The 19,506-nt window shown below is 41.6% G+C and overlaps 1 protein-coding gene across 2 annotated transcripts in view; it reads left to right on the top strand.

Moving 5' to 3' along the window:
• Window positions 1-19,506, top strand: part of cpe (carboxypeptidase E) — a 129,805-nt gene that overhangs the window by 39,006 nt on the left and 71,293 nt on the right. Inside the window, exon 1 of one of the 2 annotated variants that reach the window (XM_069926136.1) lies at window positions 1,762-1,868. The exons of the other annotated variant lie outside the window; for it this stretch is intronic. Within the exon in view, the coding sequence (XP_069782237.1) occupies window positions 1,805-1,868 (64 nt within the window). The 5' untranslated portion in view covers window positions 1,762-1,804. Of the gene's footprint in view, window positions 1-1,761; window positions 1,869-19,506 lie in introns of those variants that run through there. 2 annotated transcript variants of the gene reach the window in all.

The raw sequence follows: 19,506 nt of genomic DNA on the forward strand, positions 1-19,506 counted from the left end.
GGAACGTTTGGGCTGCGTTCTTTAGACCGAAGGGCATACGCAGGAACTCGAAGAGGCTGAAAGAGATGAGAATGGCCATCTTACCCATGTTATCTGGATGCGCCGGGATCTGATGGTATCCTCGCACGAGGTCCACTTTGGAGAAGACCTGTGCACCGTGGAGGTTGGCGGAGAAGTCCTGTATGGGGGGTACCGGATACCTGTTGGGGGTGGTTGCGTCGTTCAACCGATGGTAGTCCCCGCACAGTCTCCAGCCCCGGACGATTTTGGGACCATACGGAGCGGCGATGCCCAGGCACTGTCCGAGTGCCGGACGATTCCCAGTTCCTGGAGCCTGAAGAACTCCTCCTTTGCCTGCTGGAGCTTCTCGGGTGGCAGCCATCTGGGCCTAGTGTGCAGCAAGGGGCCCTGTGTGTGGTGATGTGGTGGAAGACCCCATGTTGGGGCAGGATGGCATTGAACTGTGGCTCTAAGATGGTGGGGAACTTGTGGAGGATCTCGTTGAACTCATCCCTGGCGGCAGCTATGGTGGTGATTTTAGACCTGCGAGCTTCTGCTGTGTCTAGTCGGGTTGAGTGTAACATTCAGGCATTGATCAGTCTTTTGCCCTTCATGTCAACCAGTTGGCCGTGAGCTCTGAGAAAGTCAGCACCTAAAAGCACGGTGCCCACAGAGGCTAGGATGAACCTCCAGTGGAACTTTTCCTTCCCAATCTGGATCTGTGCCCTGCGGGTGCCATAGGTTCTGATGGTGGAGCCGTTGGCTGCCCGCATGGTTGGACATTGAGATCGTGTGCGAGTCTCTAATGCTGTGGGGGGAAGGACGCTGAGCTCAGCCCATGTCCACCAGGAATTGGCAGCCAGTGGATCTGTCCGTCACATGAAGGGGGCTGTTTGTGTGGCCAGCCATTGCAGCCATCAACAACAGCTGGCCTGGTCGTTTCCCTGAAACCTGCAGGGCTGACGGTACTTATGGGCTTGCTCTCCCCAGCGCTGGTGATAGAAACAACAGGTCAACTGACCCTCCTCTGGCTTGGTCTTGGGAGCGGCTTGCGGTCGGCTGGCTCCTGGTTGTGCCACCTTTTTTGAGGGGTGCCTCATTCTTCCTCTTCGTGTGCCAGAGGATATCCGCTTGGGCTGCTGCTCACCTCAGGTTCAAGAAGTCTTCATCTGTGAGGAGCAGCTGGATGTCCTCCGGCATCTGTTCCAGGAATATCTGGCAGAAGAGAAAACAAGGCTTGTGGTCTTCCGCCAGGGCCAGCATTTCGTCCATCAGCGCCAACGGTCTAAGTGAAGGAGCCTGGAAACCTGTTGCTGGGGAGTTAGCCCAAAAGTTCCAAGCAACAGGTCTTTGAGGGTGTGTACTTGCCCGTAGCCAGCGGTGGTGGATGATATCGTCCACCCTCGCTGATGTATCTTGGTCCAGAGCACTCATCTGAGGAAATGTTGTGGAGTTGAAATTGTGCTTCCACCTGCCTGAACCACATTCCTGGTCGGTGGGTCCAAAAGGGGGAAAGCTTGATGGAGACAGCGTTAACCTCTGCTAAATCCATGGCGTTTTGAGTCCAGAAGAACGTCTGGGCTCGTCGGCGTCACCACTGTAGGGGTGTGAGCAGTGGAAGAAACACAGCCACCACGATGAGGGTCGTTAACGACAGTTTTTATTCAAATTCAGCGCGCCCTTTTAAGGGCAGCATGAGCTCAGTCACCTGGTGCATTGTGACGTCATAATCGCTGCCCAGGGTGGGTGCTGGAAGGGATGCTGGAGTCAGAGAGAAACCTCTGACGACACCATTTCCCCATGGATGGCCCACCACGTAGTGATACAATTGGGGCCAGTTCGCCATGAGGATGTGTGCCGCCACACAGGTACAATATGTTTTATTTTGATTGTTGCACTGTAGTCTTCAACTAAAGAGCACAGGCCAAAGTAGAATGCATTTCAGGTGGAGAATGATGTTTTGGCCAGTTTTGTGCAGATAGCCTGGATATCATTTTAAATGATAGGACCATGATTTTGCTACCTTTATCAGTGCATATTCCTAAATGTTTGTCGTTGTAAGTCATGCATCAAGAAACTCCAATCCTATGATTTAAAGAAAATACTAACAGTTCTGGTAATACTAGTCTGTCAGCAAAGTAGATTCTCTGTAGTATAATCTATTGATATTTTATGATGCAAAAAAAGTGTAGCATCTCAGGAGATGTTGTTTTACCTCTCACATGCTTGATTTTAATTCAGCACAGATTGTGTGGCAGATGCTTAAATACAATGCATTGATTATCATACCATCAAATTCTTGATTGGACTTCTCATTAAATATGACTAATCCATTTGAAACATTCATATCAGTTAATTTTCCATTTGTACACACGCTTATTTCTGATTTTATTCCCCCAAGATTTTAATTAAAAGCTTTCAAAGGATTATACAACCTGTGTGTTGTTTGCATACTGTGATTCAGATGTGCCATAATCACTCTGCCCTTTGTTCAAAGCTTGAACGTGGCATCAGCTTTTGTTACATGAGCTGTGAGAATGTGTCAGCAATATAAAATTTCCACGGCCTACATTATGCTGGATGCAATCATTCTTTTTCATCTACTCAGTGGAGATCTGGTCAATTACTTGGGGGGTTGGGGTGGAAATTGCATCAAGAAAGCTACCTGCTGACAATTTTTAGGTAGCGAACATAAATCACTGTTAACTCAGCATTGAACATGACACCAATATGTTTCTAATCATTTGTAGACAATTGGAAATAATCTTTTGTTATTTTGTTAATTATAAAGTTTATTGCAATACCCTGATTTCACCATTCTTTTCCATAATGAGGCAACCTGTGGAGTACATAAGCTACATTTCTCTTTTGCAGAGTGAATATTCAGCATCCTTTCAATTTTATGAAGGATTTAGGTTTCATTCTGATCAACAAACAATTTGTTTAGTTTGATATCTTCACTGAATTGGTAATCATCAAAATTCTTTTGGATTCTCTGACTCCGACTGCTGAGTCTACTTTCAGCAGATGCTTTAGCTGATTCTATGTCATTGATATTGTGCACATGGCAGGCTGTTTTCGTTCTTAATTTCACACAAATGTAATTTTTATCTGCTAGTCTTCTCCATTTATAGTTTTTTTTGGTCTACCTTTTGAACAAAATATCAGTGCATTTTACACTTGCTGTGTTGGTTCTGATTCCACTTTGTCCTTCCCTCTCCCCAAGCCCGACACTTCCTGAACAATTATCTGCTGTTTCATTCAGCTAATTTTTATCCTTGAAAAAATATTACCATTATTTTCCATTGCATATTATTCAAGTAACAACACTGCTGTGAAATCCTGGCCTTAAGACCCTGTAATTCTTTGCATGTCTGTTTAGATATTATTTATAAATTGAAATAATGAATAACTGGACTGCTTCCTTCTGAAACGATGTGTTTGTTAAACACCATTTCTCTTGTTTATGATCCCAATCCTGGGCTTCACTTCCCCGATTGTTATATTCTGATCTTGGTTGGCTATTTTCACTACATTGGACCCATTGTAATGAGGTCAGGCTCAATAACCCTAATTGATCTCATAATTCAGGCAAAAGACAGTGCAGGAATCCTGTATTCCCAATTGCCTTTAATTGTTTCTTTGACTATGGCATCACTGGAAACTCCAGCATTTATTATCCAAACCTGGAAAGATTGTAGTGGTAATTTTTTTGGTCTGCTTCAGTCTTTCCTGTTTAAGATCCAGGCTGATTCACTTTAATAGGGAATGAGGGATCACAGTGCTGTCTTTGTACTTTTCTTTCATCGACGAATTTCTGCTTCCTTGACCTTTCGAGTTCTGACACTGATTCTTTTCTCTCACAGAGAGAGCAGTTGACTGATTACCTTATACAGTGCTGACTCTGGTCAAGGCAGAGTCATTCTTTCATCTCCTGTGTCAGTTCAGGAGGGTGCTAGACACTTTTTGGTCTTTGGCCTCAGCTTTTCAAAGCTCTTTCTTCCTTGTGTCAGATGGCTTCGTGTGAATTTCGTTGCTTCTGTTTTTTGAACTGAACAGCCCCTCAGTTTGCTCTAGTCAAATAGAAATGCTTTGGTGTCCAAATATCCCAATGATCAAAAATTATTTTTGCATCATAATTGTAAATAATTTGTGAGGTTTTATCAACTTTTTTGCAATAACTTTGCAGACGAATTGGCACAAACTGTTTCTGCAACTCTTCTGCTTAAACATTGGTGGTTAACTAGCACTATTCCCATGAACTGGTCTTTGCCCTGGCACACATGAGGTAATATTGGTAAAATGACCGTACTTAGAAATAAGTCAATGGGCCTCTGTAAATTGGAATAAATACCGACAGCTGTAGAGACCAATTCATTTGATGCATTTAAAGTGGAGGTTGATTAGTATGGGGATCAAAGGTTACGGGGAAAAGGAATGCCATGATTGAGTGGTGGAGCAGACTGGATAGGCCAAGTGGCCTCAATCTGCTCATATGTCTTACAGTCTTATAGACCAATAACTCACACACTTGGCTGCTTCACTGTTTCAGGCATTTGTCATATTGTCCCTTAATTGAAATTATAATTATAGGCAATAGGATATTTTATATGTGGGAATAAAAGGAAGAGAAAGCATTTCATTCTCATATGTGGTCTCTGATACTTTCTATTGTTTTATAAAATGAGTTTACATCTGTAATAATTATTATGATTGAATTTGTAGTATGTTTAATAAATAGTGTTGTTGGTTTCCCTTTATCCAGCTACTAATAGTTGGAATTCAGTGCTCCATATCTGGGAAACTGTTGGAAAGCAGGCCAGTTGGAGTAGTCTAATGCAATAACACTAAACAGTCTGATCAAAAGAAAATGTCTTCAATGTCACAAAACCAATATGATACATTTACCGGTATAAAGTCAGTGGGTGTGGCAGCCAATTTACTGGGAGAATTGGGCCACAAACAAAAGTGAGGTAATTGACTAGATATCAGGGATAGAAATTTCCCATTGGCCACACACAATAATCATGAAATACACTGTGATTTGCAATCCACCTCTGAAATGTGGTTGTCATGAAATTAATGGAACCATTATTTGATGTGGGTGTCTGTATATAGCCTTCACTAAATTGTATTTTCTTTTCTATATTGATGGTTGGAAACACTTAAATATTGAAGACTGAATTCCTTACATTTAATATAGTTTAATATTCACCATGCTTATTGTTGGTGATGGAGAATGAATTTCTGTCCTGTACAAATCTTGTTGATGTTGTTGAGGATGAATAGATTAACTCCTCTGAATATTACCACCTGAAGAAAGCTAGAGGCTATTTACCCACTTATCCAAAGGATACCACTATTGACTTGTGTATCTCATTGAATCTTCTTTTGTGTTATTGTTTCCAACTTGAACACACATCTTTAAAGAAGGAGACAGAGGTCTAAAAGTACATCCAGAAAATTGTAATCTCGGACAATGATGACTTTTCAATATCATGGGTATTTCTAGAAATTTGTGATTCCGATTATAGTGTAGAGTGCCACCACCAGGAGTAGTTGGAAACAGAGGTGTAACATCTTGGGAATGCTGTTGCATCTTGGATACATCAAGATGGATGCCTCCACATTAGCATACACATCTGGCATGTATATGTTCTGTCCTTTGTGCTGTTTGCTTGATAATAAATCTAGTTGTTTTAAAAAGAATCCAAGTTTCTTTTATTGTAATAAAAGAAATATCACATGGTACAAAGGATGGAAGAAACAGCCATTTTCTGTTGTGAAAGAAAAAAGAAACACAAAGTGTGCATAGTAAGTAACAGTCGATATCAGCAGAGAAAATATGGAGAGTTTAAAAGTCCTAAGGCTGTAAAATGGACTGGAAATGTCGACCATGAGTGGAGGCTGTTTAAACAAACTTTATGTTGTACCTGCAAGCCATTGGAATCAATAGCGAATAGGATACATGGAAGATTGCACTGATACCTATCTTGGTGGGATTTCAAGCTCTAGAGGTTTTCAACACATTTATTTTTGCTGAGGAAGAAGACCAGAGTAAATTTGACAAGGTATTCGAGATGTTTGATGAACACTGCTCACCAAAGGAAAAAGTAAACTTCGAGAGGTATGTGTTTCGCTTACGCACACAGGTGCAGGGCAAAAGCTTTGATTCTTTTTTAACAGGCTTAAAATTAAAAGCAAGATTCAGTGATCAAAAACATGTAATTCTGGATTGGTGGAAGATTCAATGATCCATGATCAAATTGCGTTTGGAATTAATGATAAGAAAGTGAGAGAGGTTGCTGCGAGAGACAGCTCTTACCTTAGCTGGAGCTGTGAAGATTGCCACGCCAGTGAATTAGCTCTGCAGCATGCAAAAAAATTCAGTGATAGTGTACAAGTCAGTGAAAATGAAGGCATAGTAGTAGCCACAGTGTCTGGACACACACAAACAAAATACAAGATACAGGAAACAACAAAAAGATGGAGAGATATTCAATTGTAAGCGATGTGGCACTAAATATGCACCAAACCAAAGCCCAGCTTATGGGAAAGCCTGTAATAAGCACAAGGGCAGAATCACTATCAAAGCAACGTTTTTCCAAAGGGAAACTAAACAGAAGTAAACATGTATACACTATAGAGGAAACTGCTCTCATTGATATGTTTTTTGTAGGCATGGTGGTGCAGGAAGTGAACAGTGTTGAGCTGGATAAATGGACTATGTCATTGCATACAAATGGAACAAATATTCCTTTCAAGTTAGACAAAGGGGCAAAGGTCAATTTGATCTCTGAGCACAACATCAGGGCAATGAAGATAAAGCCATATGTCCAAGCAAATCCTGTACTGCTCAAAGCCTACAATGGACAGAGCCTCGACATGAAAGGTACATTTAAACTCAAGGTGAAAGTTAAAGATAAAGAGTACCACCTCAGGTTTACAGTAGTCCCAGATGGACATGAATCACTGCTTGGTGACAAAGCTTGTGAAAACTTAAACCTAGTCAAGAGGGTGTTTCTCATTAACAGTGACCATGCAGAGAACAGCGTAGAGGAAATACTGGATCAATTTCCTGACACCTTCAAGGGGTTTGGAGTTCTACCATTTACCCATAAGATACAGTTAAAAGAGGACTTGCAGCCAGTAGTGCATGTCCCAAGGCAGGTTCCAGTGCCACTAAAAGATAAGCTCAAGCAAAAAATCGACCAAATGATGGCACCAGGAGTCATAAAGAAAGTGGAGGAGTCCACAGAATGGATGAATTCAATGGTTTGTGTCAAAAAGAACAATGACCTACACTTGTGCATGGATCAAAAGACTTGAATGCCAATATAAAGAGGGAACATTATCAGATTCCAACATGGGATGAAATTACAAGTGAGATGGTTGGTGTAAAGTTTTTCATTAAATTGATGCATCCCAGGGCTTCTGGCAAATAAAACTGCATGACGATAACACAAAATATTGTGCACCGTTTGGCTGATACTCCTGTTTGAGGATGCCTTTTGGAATTTCCTCAGCTCCGGAAGTGTTCCAAAGGACAATGGAGCACATCATGGAAGGCATAAATGGGGTATGTGTGTACATGGATGACATGATCCTATGGGGATCAATACAATGAGAGGCTCATCAAAGTGCAAAAACACAGTAAAAAGTATGGATTAAAGTTAAACAGAGAAAAAGATGTCAGTTTGGTGTGAAGGAAATCACCTTTCTGGGAGATAAACTGTCAGAGGTAGGTGCAGAGCCAGACAAGAGCAAGGTAAAAGCAATTTTAGAGATGCCCACTGACAAAAAGGCATATTAAGAGTGCTGGGAATGATCAATTTCATTGGTAAATTCATATCAAACCTGTCTTCCAAAGCAATGTACTTAAGGAAGTTGTTAGAGGACAAACGTGAATTCAAGTAGACAGCCAACCACTGAATGGAGATGACTGAAGATCATTCTTAACAGAACCAGGGTTTTTGACATTCTTTGTTGCATCCAAAGGGACAAAAATATCCACATACACTTCAAAAGATGGAATAGGTGCTGTACTACTTCAAGCTGTGGGAGAAGATTGGAGGCCAGTCACATAAGCATCAAGGACGATGACAACATCTGATTATCAATATGCACAGATCGAGAAAGAGTGTCCAGGGTCTGATCTATGAACTCGAGAAATTCCACAGTTATGTGTATGGTAGACCAACATTCATGGCAGAGACAGATCACAAGCCATTAATAGCAATAATCAAGAAAAACCTCAGTGAAATGTCGCCGAGAATCCAAAGATTGGTGATGAAACTACATCATTATGACTTTGAATTGGTGTACACACCAGGGAAACTTATTGTGTTAGCAATGTGTTATCCAGGGCAATGACACAGAGTGAAACACACAATGAAAGTTCCACAGAGATAGATGTGAATCTCCACGTGAATCTGATCACTGAATCTCTTCCCAGATCTGCCATGAAATCCAAGCAGGTCGCAGCTGAAACTAAAAAGGACACAGTCCTACAGAAGGTCATCAAGAATCTGAATGAAGGATGGCCCAGAGGTGAATGTCAGCTATACTGCAACATCAAATCTGAGCTGAGTGTTATCAGTGGGCTTCTACTCAGTTGAGCAGAATTATCATTCCTCAATCACTATTTTCCACGATTTTTTTGCTGGCTGCTTGAGGCTCTCGGTTGCTTAAATTCCAGATAATGGGTATTTTACTGCATTTACAAGATAATTGGACCCCTAGCCCACTTTTTTCACCCTGTTCTCCATTGCTGGGCTGAGACTATATTATCAAAACAGGAGAAAGAAAAGTAATACCTCTCTTCTATGAGCATTTACTTACAGTACTGCATTTTTTCTGTTGTCCATTCTCAAATATTTGAACATGCTATTTCTAGAAATTAATGTTCATATTTAGTGTAATTGCATAGTAAGTGAAGGCAATATTGATCCGTTCAGCATTTTCCCTGAGTGTTGACTGTGTGCCTATAAGTCTAGACCAAGACATGCATTCTTAACGAAGGCAGATACTCCTTAGGCATTGCCTGAGGGAATGCTGCGGTGCTGTAGGTGTCGTATAAACAGTTTCTCAGCTAGGCATAAATTATCCCATGGCCATTCCTGGATACAAGCAAGGGAACCCCTCAGTATTACAGCCAATGTCCTTCTAACATTATTAAAACAAATGATCAGGTCACCATTGCTGTTGTGTGTAATATCACAACAAAACCACTCTATAATTTGCACTCATGTAGAGAACTTTGGGTCATCATGAGTTATGCAAATGCTCTCTATTGGTATAGCTTAAGTAATAGTAATCAATTTCAAAAACCCCATTCTGTTACCCTTCCATCAGTGAAAAATTAACAAATAGAATTAGTCTCTGGTGCAGAGGGTTTTAAGCATATATAAGATGTGGGAACTAATTTTTGATTAACCATTTAGTGTGGAATTGGTATTTTAGATTGAAAAGAGGGTTGGTGCGAGAACACAGCCTTGCTTCACGCCATTGTTAATGGAGAAGGGTTCAGAGAGCTCATTGCTGTATCTGACCCGACCTTGTTGGTTTTCGTGCAGTTGGATAATCATGTTGAGGAACTTTGGGGGACATCCGATGCGCTCTAGTATTTGCCAAAGCCCTTTCCTGCTCACGGTGTCGAAGGCTTTGGTGAGGTCAACAAAGGTGATGTAGAGTCCTTTGTTTTGTTCTCTGCACTTTTCTTGGAGCTGTCTGAGGGCAAAGACCATGTCAGTGGTTCCTCTGTTTGCGCGAAAGCCGCACTGTGATTCTGGGAGAATATTCTCAGCGACACTAGGTATTATTCTTTTCAATCTTCTTCAGCATGATGCTGAACCAAGCCATGAAAGACCCCAACAATGAAGACGCTGTTTACATCCGGTACCGCACGGATGGCAGTCTCTTCAATCTGAGGCGCCTGCAAGCTCACACCAAGACACAAGAGAAACTTGTCCGTGAACTACTCTTTGCAGATGATGCCGCTTTAGTTGCCCATTCAGAGCCAGCTCTTCAGCGCTTGACGTCCTGCTTTGCGGAAACTGCCAAAATGTTTGGCCTGGAAGTCAGCCTGAAGAAAACTGAGGTCCTCCATCAGCCAGCTCCCCACCATGACTACCAGCCCCCCCACATCTCCATCGGGCACACAAAACCCAAAACGGTCAACCAGTTTACCTATCTCGGCTGCACCATTTCATCAGATGCAAGGATCGACAATGAGATAGACAACAGACTCGCCAAGGCAAATAGCGCCTTTGGAAGACTACACAAAAGAGTCTGGAAAAACAACCAACTGAAAAACCTCACAAAGATAAGCGTATACAGAGCCGTTGTCATACCCACACTCCTGTTCGGCTCCGAATCATGGGTCCTCTACCGGCACCACCTACGGCTCCTAGAACGCTTCCACCAGCGTTGTCTCCGCTCCATCCTCAACATCCATTGGAGCGCTTTCATCCCTAACGTCGAAGTACTCGAGATGGCAGAGGTCGACAGCATTGAGTCCACGCTGCTGAAGATCCAGCTGCGCTGGATGGGTCACGTCTCCAGAATGGAGGACCATCGCCTTCCCAAGATCATGTTATATGGCGAGCTCTCCACTGGCCACCGTGACAGAGGTGCACCAAAGAAAAGGTACAAGGACTGCCTAAAGAAATCTCTTGGTGCCTGCCACATTGACCACCGCCAGTGGGCTGATAACGCCTCAAACCGTGCATCTTGGCGCCTCACAGTTTGGCAGGCAGCAACCTCCTTTGAAGAAGACCGCAGAGCCCACCTCACTGACAAAAGGCAAAGGAGGAAAAACCCAACACCCAACCCCAACCAACCAATTTTCCCCTGCAACCGCTGCAACCGTGTCTGCCTGTCCCGCATCGGACTTGTCAGCCACAAACGAGCCTGCAGCTGACGTGGACTTTTTACCCCCTCCATAAATCTTCGTCCGCGAAGCCAAGCCAAAGGAAAAAAAAAAAAAAAAAAAGTATTTTAGAACAATCAAGTCTTTAATAGACAACTATTAATATAGTTGGTGTGGCGGTTAGTGCAACACCTTTTCAGTGCCAGTGATTGGGACCAGGGTTTGAATCCTATGCTGTCTGTAAGGAGTTTGTATGTTCTCCGTGTCTGCCTGGGTTTTCCCTGGGGACTTTGGTTTCCTTTTACTGTTAGAAACGTACTCGGGGTGTAGGTTAATTTGGAGTGTAAATTGGGTGGCATGGACTCATGGGCTGAAATGGCCTGTTTCTGTGCTGTATGTCTAAATTCAAAAATGTAAATATCAAAGTAGATATCTTATATAACCAATCTCATGTCAAAGTCTCCTATTTTTAGTCATGACTACCTGCCCATCCGAGCTCTCAATGCCCCGAACGTGAACCTTCACCTCAGCTGCTTGCCCATCTGAGCTGCCGATACCCCACCTGCAAACTCTCACCTTGGCTACCCACCCACCAGAGCTCCCGAGGCCCCGACTGTGGATCCTCACCCTGACTACCCACCCATCCGAGCTCCTGATACCCCACCACCTTTCGTCACCTCAGCTGCCCTCCCACTGGAGCTCTCAATGCCCCAATCGCAGATCCTCACCCTGGCAACCCACCAATCTGAGCTTCTGATGTCCTGACCACATATCTTTATCCTGGCTGCCCACCCATCCAAGTTCCTGATGCCCTGACTGCAGATCTTCATCCTGGCTGCTTGCCCTCCAGAGCCTAACATCCTGACTGTGGATCCTCGCCTCTGTCACCTGCCTATCCGAGTTCCTGATGGCCCAACGCAGACTTACCACCCAGTCCTGCCATCCAAGCTCCAGATACCTTGAACACTGCAGGTACTTTCTGCAGTCAAAAGTAGTATCTGTGTAAATGTTTACCCCTCAAATTTGACCTAAAATTTGGTCCCCAAAACTTGACTATTACATGAGTATATAAGGTAGATTGAATCTATTTACTAGATCAATTACAATAAATAGATCTACTGCAGTAGATAGAACTGCAGATGCTAGAATCCTATTTTTGTGATTGTTAATTAATAACTGTATCCACAATATTTTCAAATATACATGAGAAATAAAATATTTTTCCATTTTATTTCTATTGTTGATAGCCTTTTGTACAAATCTATCAATCTTACATGACTTGAAATGGTGCTTAAAATCTGGAGAGGTGGAGTCAGTGCAGGAAGTAACGGATGTTCCTGTACTGAACATCCTCTAACTAACTTTCTTTTAATGCTTTAAAGATTTCTGATGTCACTATTTAACACTGACACAGATGGAATCCATCTGACTTGACCAGACAAGCATAAATTTGTCTTTGATACATTTGCTTCATTCAAGATTCATGATTCCTTGGCTCAGGTGTGGTGCTGAGGAAGGGCATTCCCCCACTCCCCACCTGTTTGCAGTCATTTCCACTCAAATGAGGTATTTTGACCCGCCACCTGCTGCACTAGTCTCCATGCGATATAAGCAGCATGCTTGTGTTATGTCGGAGGGAGGGGGATGTGTGATGGCAGCAGCGCATGGAGGAGGTTCATGATAGGTAGGTAGGCAGGCACCACACCCTCCAGCGAGCTTCTGAACATCAGATTGTGCCCCCACCCACAGTTACCCTAATGCCCCCCAATTTTGACACCGACTCTGCCTTGACTGTCGTGTATATGAAAACACAAAATATGCCAATTTTTGCTTGCCGTAAAGCGCACAATTAGACACCATGAGCCCAGTACCCCCACGAATAAGAGAATGAGAAGCAAAAAAGAGTCACTTCAGAGAGATGGTGTCCATGATTCACCTCCTGCACTCCTGCAACCTCAGTAACTTCACAGCATCTGGCTTGTTCCACCAGTGAACTTGAGCTCCTAGTTCCAAACCTTCCATATGTACATGAGGCTGCTGATACACGAGATCCTTTAGGAGTCTTTCTCACCATCTGCACCTTCATGAATCCCAATCCAAATTCCATTGTAGCAATGATCATTCCTTATCTTCCAGGACTGGTTATCCTCATTATTGGCCATTCCTGGGTGATCAACGCTCGTCTTGTGGACAACCAGATATATGAGCAAGCTCCTATAATACTGTATTATTAACTTCAAAAGCCTGGCCTACATACATATGCTCTTTCCCGTGAATGGCAGAACTTGTTCCCCCCTCTCTCCACTTCGAGTGATTATTCTTTCTCTTTAGTGGTTTTGATGCCACTCATTACAAGACTGAGGAGGTATGGTTACATATTGGGTGATTTTTGTGTATTTCCTGTCGTATGGACAAAATCAAAATGAATGTGTAAAATTGAACTTGTTTGTTACCCGGGATGATTTGTATTGTAAATAACACTGATGTTGCCTGTTGCCTAACAACAGCAATAATAATGAAATTCAAGGTTTAAGTCTGGCCAATTCTACCTTGTATCAACATTCCTCAAATAACTTTCAGTTCTTGGATTTCACCTTCAAGTTTTCAAATTTGTGGCCACAATTTTCTCAAGGACTTTCCCTTTGACAAAATGCTCTCAGCTGATTCTGCTTGGTGAAGAGTTATAATGACGCCAATGTCGATGATTTCTTTGCTCCCAGCTTTTGCTGAAAGTTGATGGGAGATTTAAAACTCTGGGGAGAAAATTACAGCAAATAAATACTGCAGATTTCCATTAACATTGAACAGGCGCCAGGGCACGATATTTCATCTACAAATGATGGTTTCTGTTCTGAAATGTTACATTGTAGCTCATGATTGACATGCAAGAATAACATGGTTTCAGTAACCTTTACAGCAAATCACAGCGAAGGATAGAGTGAAACTGTTTCAAATGCCTGTGTTATGCAAGCAAATGCATCAAAACAATGAAACATTTTCATGTTTGCTTCTTACCTTTGCTGATACCGGTTTTTGAAAATGTGGTACTATATTACTTCCCTGGCACAAGGTGTTAAAGGATCAGTTATATCCATATTTTTGAACCAAGATTCATATAATGTGTTTGCATGGAAAAATCCATGGTCATTTAGTTGAGTTATTGAAGTGGGTCCTCCCCCCTCTTCACACATATTTGATTATATTAAATTAATTTAGTTCCTGTGTATATAGTTTTGGTGCATTTTGACTATTTGAAATTTATACAAAGGTGACTGGAAAAATGGAAGTAGCATTGGTTTATGATTCGTTTTTTTTTAGCCACTACTGGTTGTAAAATGCCCGTCCAGAACCCTTATTTTAGCCACACTTTAATTTTGCGAATCATTGTTAAAAAATACTATCATTAGATCTATAAAAGCTACTTTGCATGAAGCTTTAAAAAAAAATCCGGACCTAATAAGGGACTCTCCCAGAACTAATCTAATATCTCTCATAAAAATCAACGAAATGTTGATTAATTAATGGGAGGTTGGAGAGGGATCAGTAAATACTGGTAACACCAAAATAAAGGGAAAGGAATCAGTTGTTTAACTGAAGTTGAAACTCTGTAAATACTGATTTGAAAATATCTTTGTAAATATTTCTTGCTCAGAATGGCAAAATGGCGTACATCATCGGCAAACTCAAATCATATTAGACTTTCAAAGGGCTTGTTGTCAGTGAAATAAGATGTATGCTGTTGATAATTTTCAAATTCTTGTAGCTTGATGAAAACCTGATTTGTCAATATTCTTTTGGAGTCATACTCTATACAGGAAGGCCCTTCTGCCCACTGAGACTGGCACCTCCCATCAAGCCCCCATATGCACATCCTACAATAACCCTGTTTTTCCACATTCTACCCCATTTCCATAAACATCTCCCGGATTCTACCACTCAACTCCACTCTAAGGGCAATGTATTGTGGCTAATTGACTTGCCAGCATACACTTTGTGTGGCAGCAAACTGGCGCATCCAGAGAAAAGCCCTGTAGTCAGAGAGATAACAACAGATATCAGGATTGTACTGGAGCTTCAAGGCTGTGACAGAAATGTGTTGGGGACATGAGGGGAATGTGACCAAATAGAAATATGGTGTCAGAAATAATTCCAAGACAATTTGATTTAATGGAGATAAATTTGTGCCATGTGGTTCTTTATAGCTTTTGAGTGGGGCCTTTGGAAGACTACACAAAAGAGTCTGGAAAAACAACCAACTGAAAAACCTCACAACGATTAGCGTATACAGAGCCGTTGTCATACCCACACTCCTGTTCTGCTCCGAATCATGGGTCCTTTACCGGCATCACCTAAGGTTTCTAGAACGCTTCCACCAGCGTTGTCTCCGCTCCATCCTCAACATTCATTGGAGCGACTTCATCTCCAACATCGAAGTACTCGAGATGGCAGAGGCCGACAGCATCAAATCCACACTGCTGAAGATCCAACTGCGCTGGGTAGGTCATGTCTCCAGAATGGAGGACCATCGCCTTCCCAAGATCGTGTTATATGGCAAGCTCTCCACTGGCCACTGAGACAGAAGTGCACCAAAGAAGAGGTACAAGGACTGCCTAAAGAAAGCTCTTGGTGCCTGCCACATTGACCATCGCCAGTGGGCTGATATCGCCTCAAACCGTGCATCTTGGCGCCTCACAGTTCAGCGGGCAGCAACCTCCTTTGAAGAAGAACGCAGAGCCCACCTCACTGTCAAAAGACAAAGGAGGAAAAACCCAACACCCAACCCCAACCAACCAATTTTCCCTTGCAACCGCTGCAACCGTGTCTGCCTGTCCCGCATCGGACTTGTCAGCCACAAACGAGCCTGCAGCTAACATGGACATTACCCCTCCATAAATCTTCATTCACGAAGGCAAGCCAAAGAAAAAGAAAGAAAAGAGTTAGATCTACCAAATACTTCCTTTAAAAGAGCAATGTCTCTAATGAAAGTCTTTGACCTGAAACATTAACTCTGTTTCTCTTTCCACTCTCTCGACAAGCAGCCAGACCTGCTGGATGTTTCCCGTATTTTCTGATTTTGTTGTGTAACAAGTTTGCACAGGATGTAGAAGAGATGACTCGCAGAACTGTATTCCAGCATTTATTCACTCTCACTTTGAAGACAAAATAATGCAAGTATTGTCTTCTGAGTTTTCTTCCTTTTTTGTCCTTTTTTTCCCTTAGCAAGGTAACAGCAGTATCTCTCCCATTCATCCTTTTCCTCAACTACACACATATACTTTATTTTAGCATTTCAATTTGTACTCAACTTTGTGTACATGGTATTAGCCGAGAGCTTTTAAGATTTGCCCAGGAAAACATTTTGCATTTTAAAATCTTTTTAAATTATTTAAAAATAACTGCATTTACAAGGTGAAAACAGTTGCTCTTGGCGAGTTAAAATTACATAGAGAAACTAACTGGCTACAATCATGCATTTGATGAGAAAACCCTGTATCTTTCTGAAGACAAAATAATACAATCATTATCTTCTGAGTTTTCTTCTTTTTCTTTGCCCTTTTGCTCCCAAGCTTGTAAAGTAACAGAATTTACACTATGAAATCTTGTGTCACATGATCAACACATGGTAATGGCACCTGAACAGAATTCAGATAAAAATGTTCATAAAGCTTACATTAATGATTAAAACAATAAAATAACAGTTGCAAAACACAATAATATTAGCAATAAACAATATACATTTGAGATTGATAACATAAACAATTCATTCTCTGTGATAGTAGAGACCTATCACCAATGTATATAGTTAGAGTATCTAGAGTATGTAATGACTGTGCTTACAGCGATTGGCTGAGAGCTTAGCCACACCTACTGACTGGGCCTTAAAGGGTTGTGTCCCTCGCCAGGTCAGATCATTCCAGACTGGTCGGCCATCTGTGAAGAGCTCCTGTCTTTTGCTAATAAAATTGTAGAGCTCGTCGAAAGAACCAAAGACTTGTTGATCCAAACCAAGGCTTTTATTAGCAAAAGACAGGAGCTCTTCACAGGTGGCCGACCAGTCCAGAATGATCTGACCTGGCTAGGGACACAACACTTTAAGGCCCAGACAGTAGGTGTGGCTAAGCTCTCAGCCAATCACTGTAAGCACAGTCATTACATACTCTAGATACTGTAACTATATTCATTGGTGATAGGTCTGTACTGTCACATTTTCCAAATAAAACATTAAGGTACCCCATCAGCAGTTTTCTCACACTTACCCATAACAAGGTAGCAAGTGTAATGAGGAGCAGGAAGGGAGGGCTGAGGAGGTGCACTTGAGGTGTGCACCACCAAACTCATTCCCACTGGAAACATTATTAAAATGACAGCAAATACAAGTGACTCATGGATATAAAACTTACAAATACAGAATTGAAAATGAAAATTATTAAAAGATTTTTAACTCTGTTACAGTTGAAATGTTTCTTATATCTGCTGAGAACAGATGTTTAGTTCAGGTATTAAGACAACCATAATTGACCATTGGACATGTTTAAAAACTTGTACATTGTGGTACACACTAATCTCCAATCTAACAGGGCAACCAGCCCTGCTCTCCCATCTTCATACTGTGAGAAGTGCCTTCACGTTCACAAAATATGCTCGAGACAAAAGTTGAGAACAAAGAACATTTATTTACATTTACAACATTGCAAGTTCGGGTACTCTCCCCCTACCTCCGGAAAGTACACCGAGGGCAGGAAGCTTCTTTGTTTTTATACATTTTTCAATTCACCTGCCCTTACATTTTTCTTACATTTATCCTTCTTGGATTGGTTTGGCACTTTTCCCTATTCGCCTGACTCTTGACTGACTCCAACTTTCTCCCATCCCGTACTCACACTTCCTTTCCCCACCCCCTATTAAACAAGCCCTTTGTGTGTACATGCATATTTCTATATCTCCTTAAATTCCTCTGTTATCTTGTCTACTTTTTCATGCACCATTTTACACAAAGAACATTTTAGCTATTTCCTTGCTTTTTCTACCTTCTATAACTGTTTCTAAACTCCTACAATAATCAAAAATTAACTGTTTCTAAACTCCTACAATAATCAAAAAGTAACTGTTTCTAAACTCCTACAATAATCAAAAAGTAACTGTTTCTAAACTCCTACAATAATCAAAAAGTAACTGTTTCTAAACTCCTACAATACCATCAAAACCAACTTTGTCCCAATGGCAGGAGGACAGATGAGTGTTGGGTGAGAGTCAAAGTGGAAGTTGTGTTTTAATGTGATAATTGAATGAAGGAAACCAAGTGTCCTCAGTTAGCAAGTGATCTATGGCTGTGTTGCCCAGAGTAATAGGATATAAGTTTATTTTCACAGCTAGCTGCAGTCATCGCGCATGATCTGCAGCCTTTGCTTTCCAGGTTATGAAATATGTGTGCTTGCATTTTAAAATTGATTCATTTGCCAAGAATTTTTGTTTAGAAATTATGGCTATAGTTGTGTGAAGAATGGTTACATTTCATATTGGTGTGGCAGAGGAGATAAATTTGTACTCAAATGGGTGCAGACAGTCCAAATAATCTGCAAAACTGGACAACATTTTGTTCTGCCCTAATTATGCTCACATTGCAATTCCAAGGATGGATTGTATCAACTTCCAAGTCAGAGCTTCATATCAGTCCTAGAGCAGAGGACAGCAATAAAAGGCTGTAGCCCCTTTTGCAGGGTGATTTCAGATTTGGATTGCAGACTTATTGTTAGAGTACATACATCACATCACATACAACCCTGAGATTCTTTTTCTTGTAGGCGAGGCAGAATTACCACTTATTGTAGTGCAAAAAAAAACTGTACTCAATGTACATGTGAGCAAATATAAACAAACTGACTGTGTAGTACAGAGGAAAAAAATCAATAAAGTGCCAAAAGTAAGAGTTCTTAAATGGGTTCCTGATTGATTTTATTGTTGAAAAGTCTGATGGTGCAGGGGCAGCAACTGTTGGTAAACCTGGGAACGCAGATTAAAACTTTCAGCTCCCTCAACAGCAGTGCATGCTGTTTCATTCTACTGATTTAGCATCCATTCCCTCCATCTCCATCTCCCTTTCTCCTTACCCTCCCCCCCCCCCCCCCCCACCCCATCTTTCTGCAGAATTAGAGCCCCACAGAGCATTTATTCTATATGTTTGGCACAGGAAGATGTTTTTGAGAGTGGAAAGGAAAAGAGGAGGTATGCATTTGCTGCTCTGATAGATGTGGCTGCACAAGTATTGCTGTGAAAACATCCTTTATATGTGTCCAATAGTCAAAAGTAACTTTTTCTGGCAATTATGTATGTGGGTTCCCATGGCAACCTGATGGAGTTTTAACAGATATGGTGTTTCAATGGCAGTGTAAAGACACTTTTTTAGGGCATGTTACTGTTCCTTTTAATTCCCTTTGTGATCATTTGAATGACTTATTTCCAGCTTCCTTTCCTGGCATCAGTGCAGAGATCACACAAACAAATGAACAGCAAAATAGTTGCTCCAATGTTCCAAACTACATTATCAACCCACTTTCAGCTTAAATCAGAAATCAGTTTGTTTCATATTCCAAAAGGAAATGAACAATTAAGAAGTATTGTAATATAGTTTTTCATGT

Source organism: Narcine bancroftii, chromosome 3 (assembly GCF_036971445.1).
Source record: "Narcine bancroftii isolate sNarBan1 chromosome 3, sNarBan1.hap1, whole genome shotgun sequence".
In the NCBI taxonomy this organism is placed as follows: Eukaryota; Metazoa; Chordata; class Chondrichthyes; order Torpediniformes; family Narcinidae; genus Narcine; species Narcine bancroftii.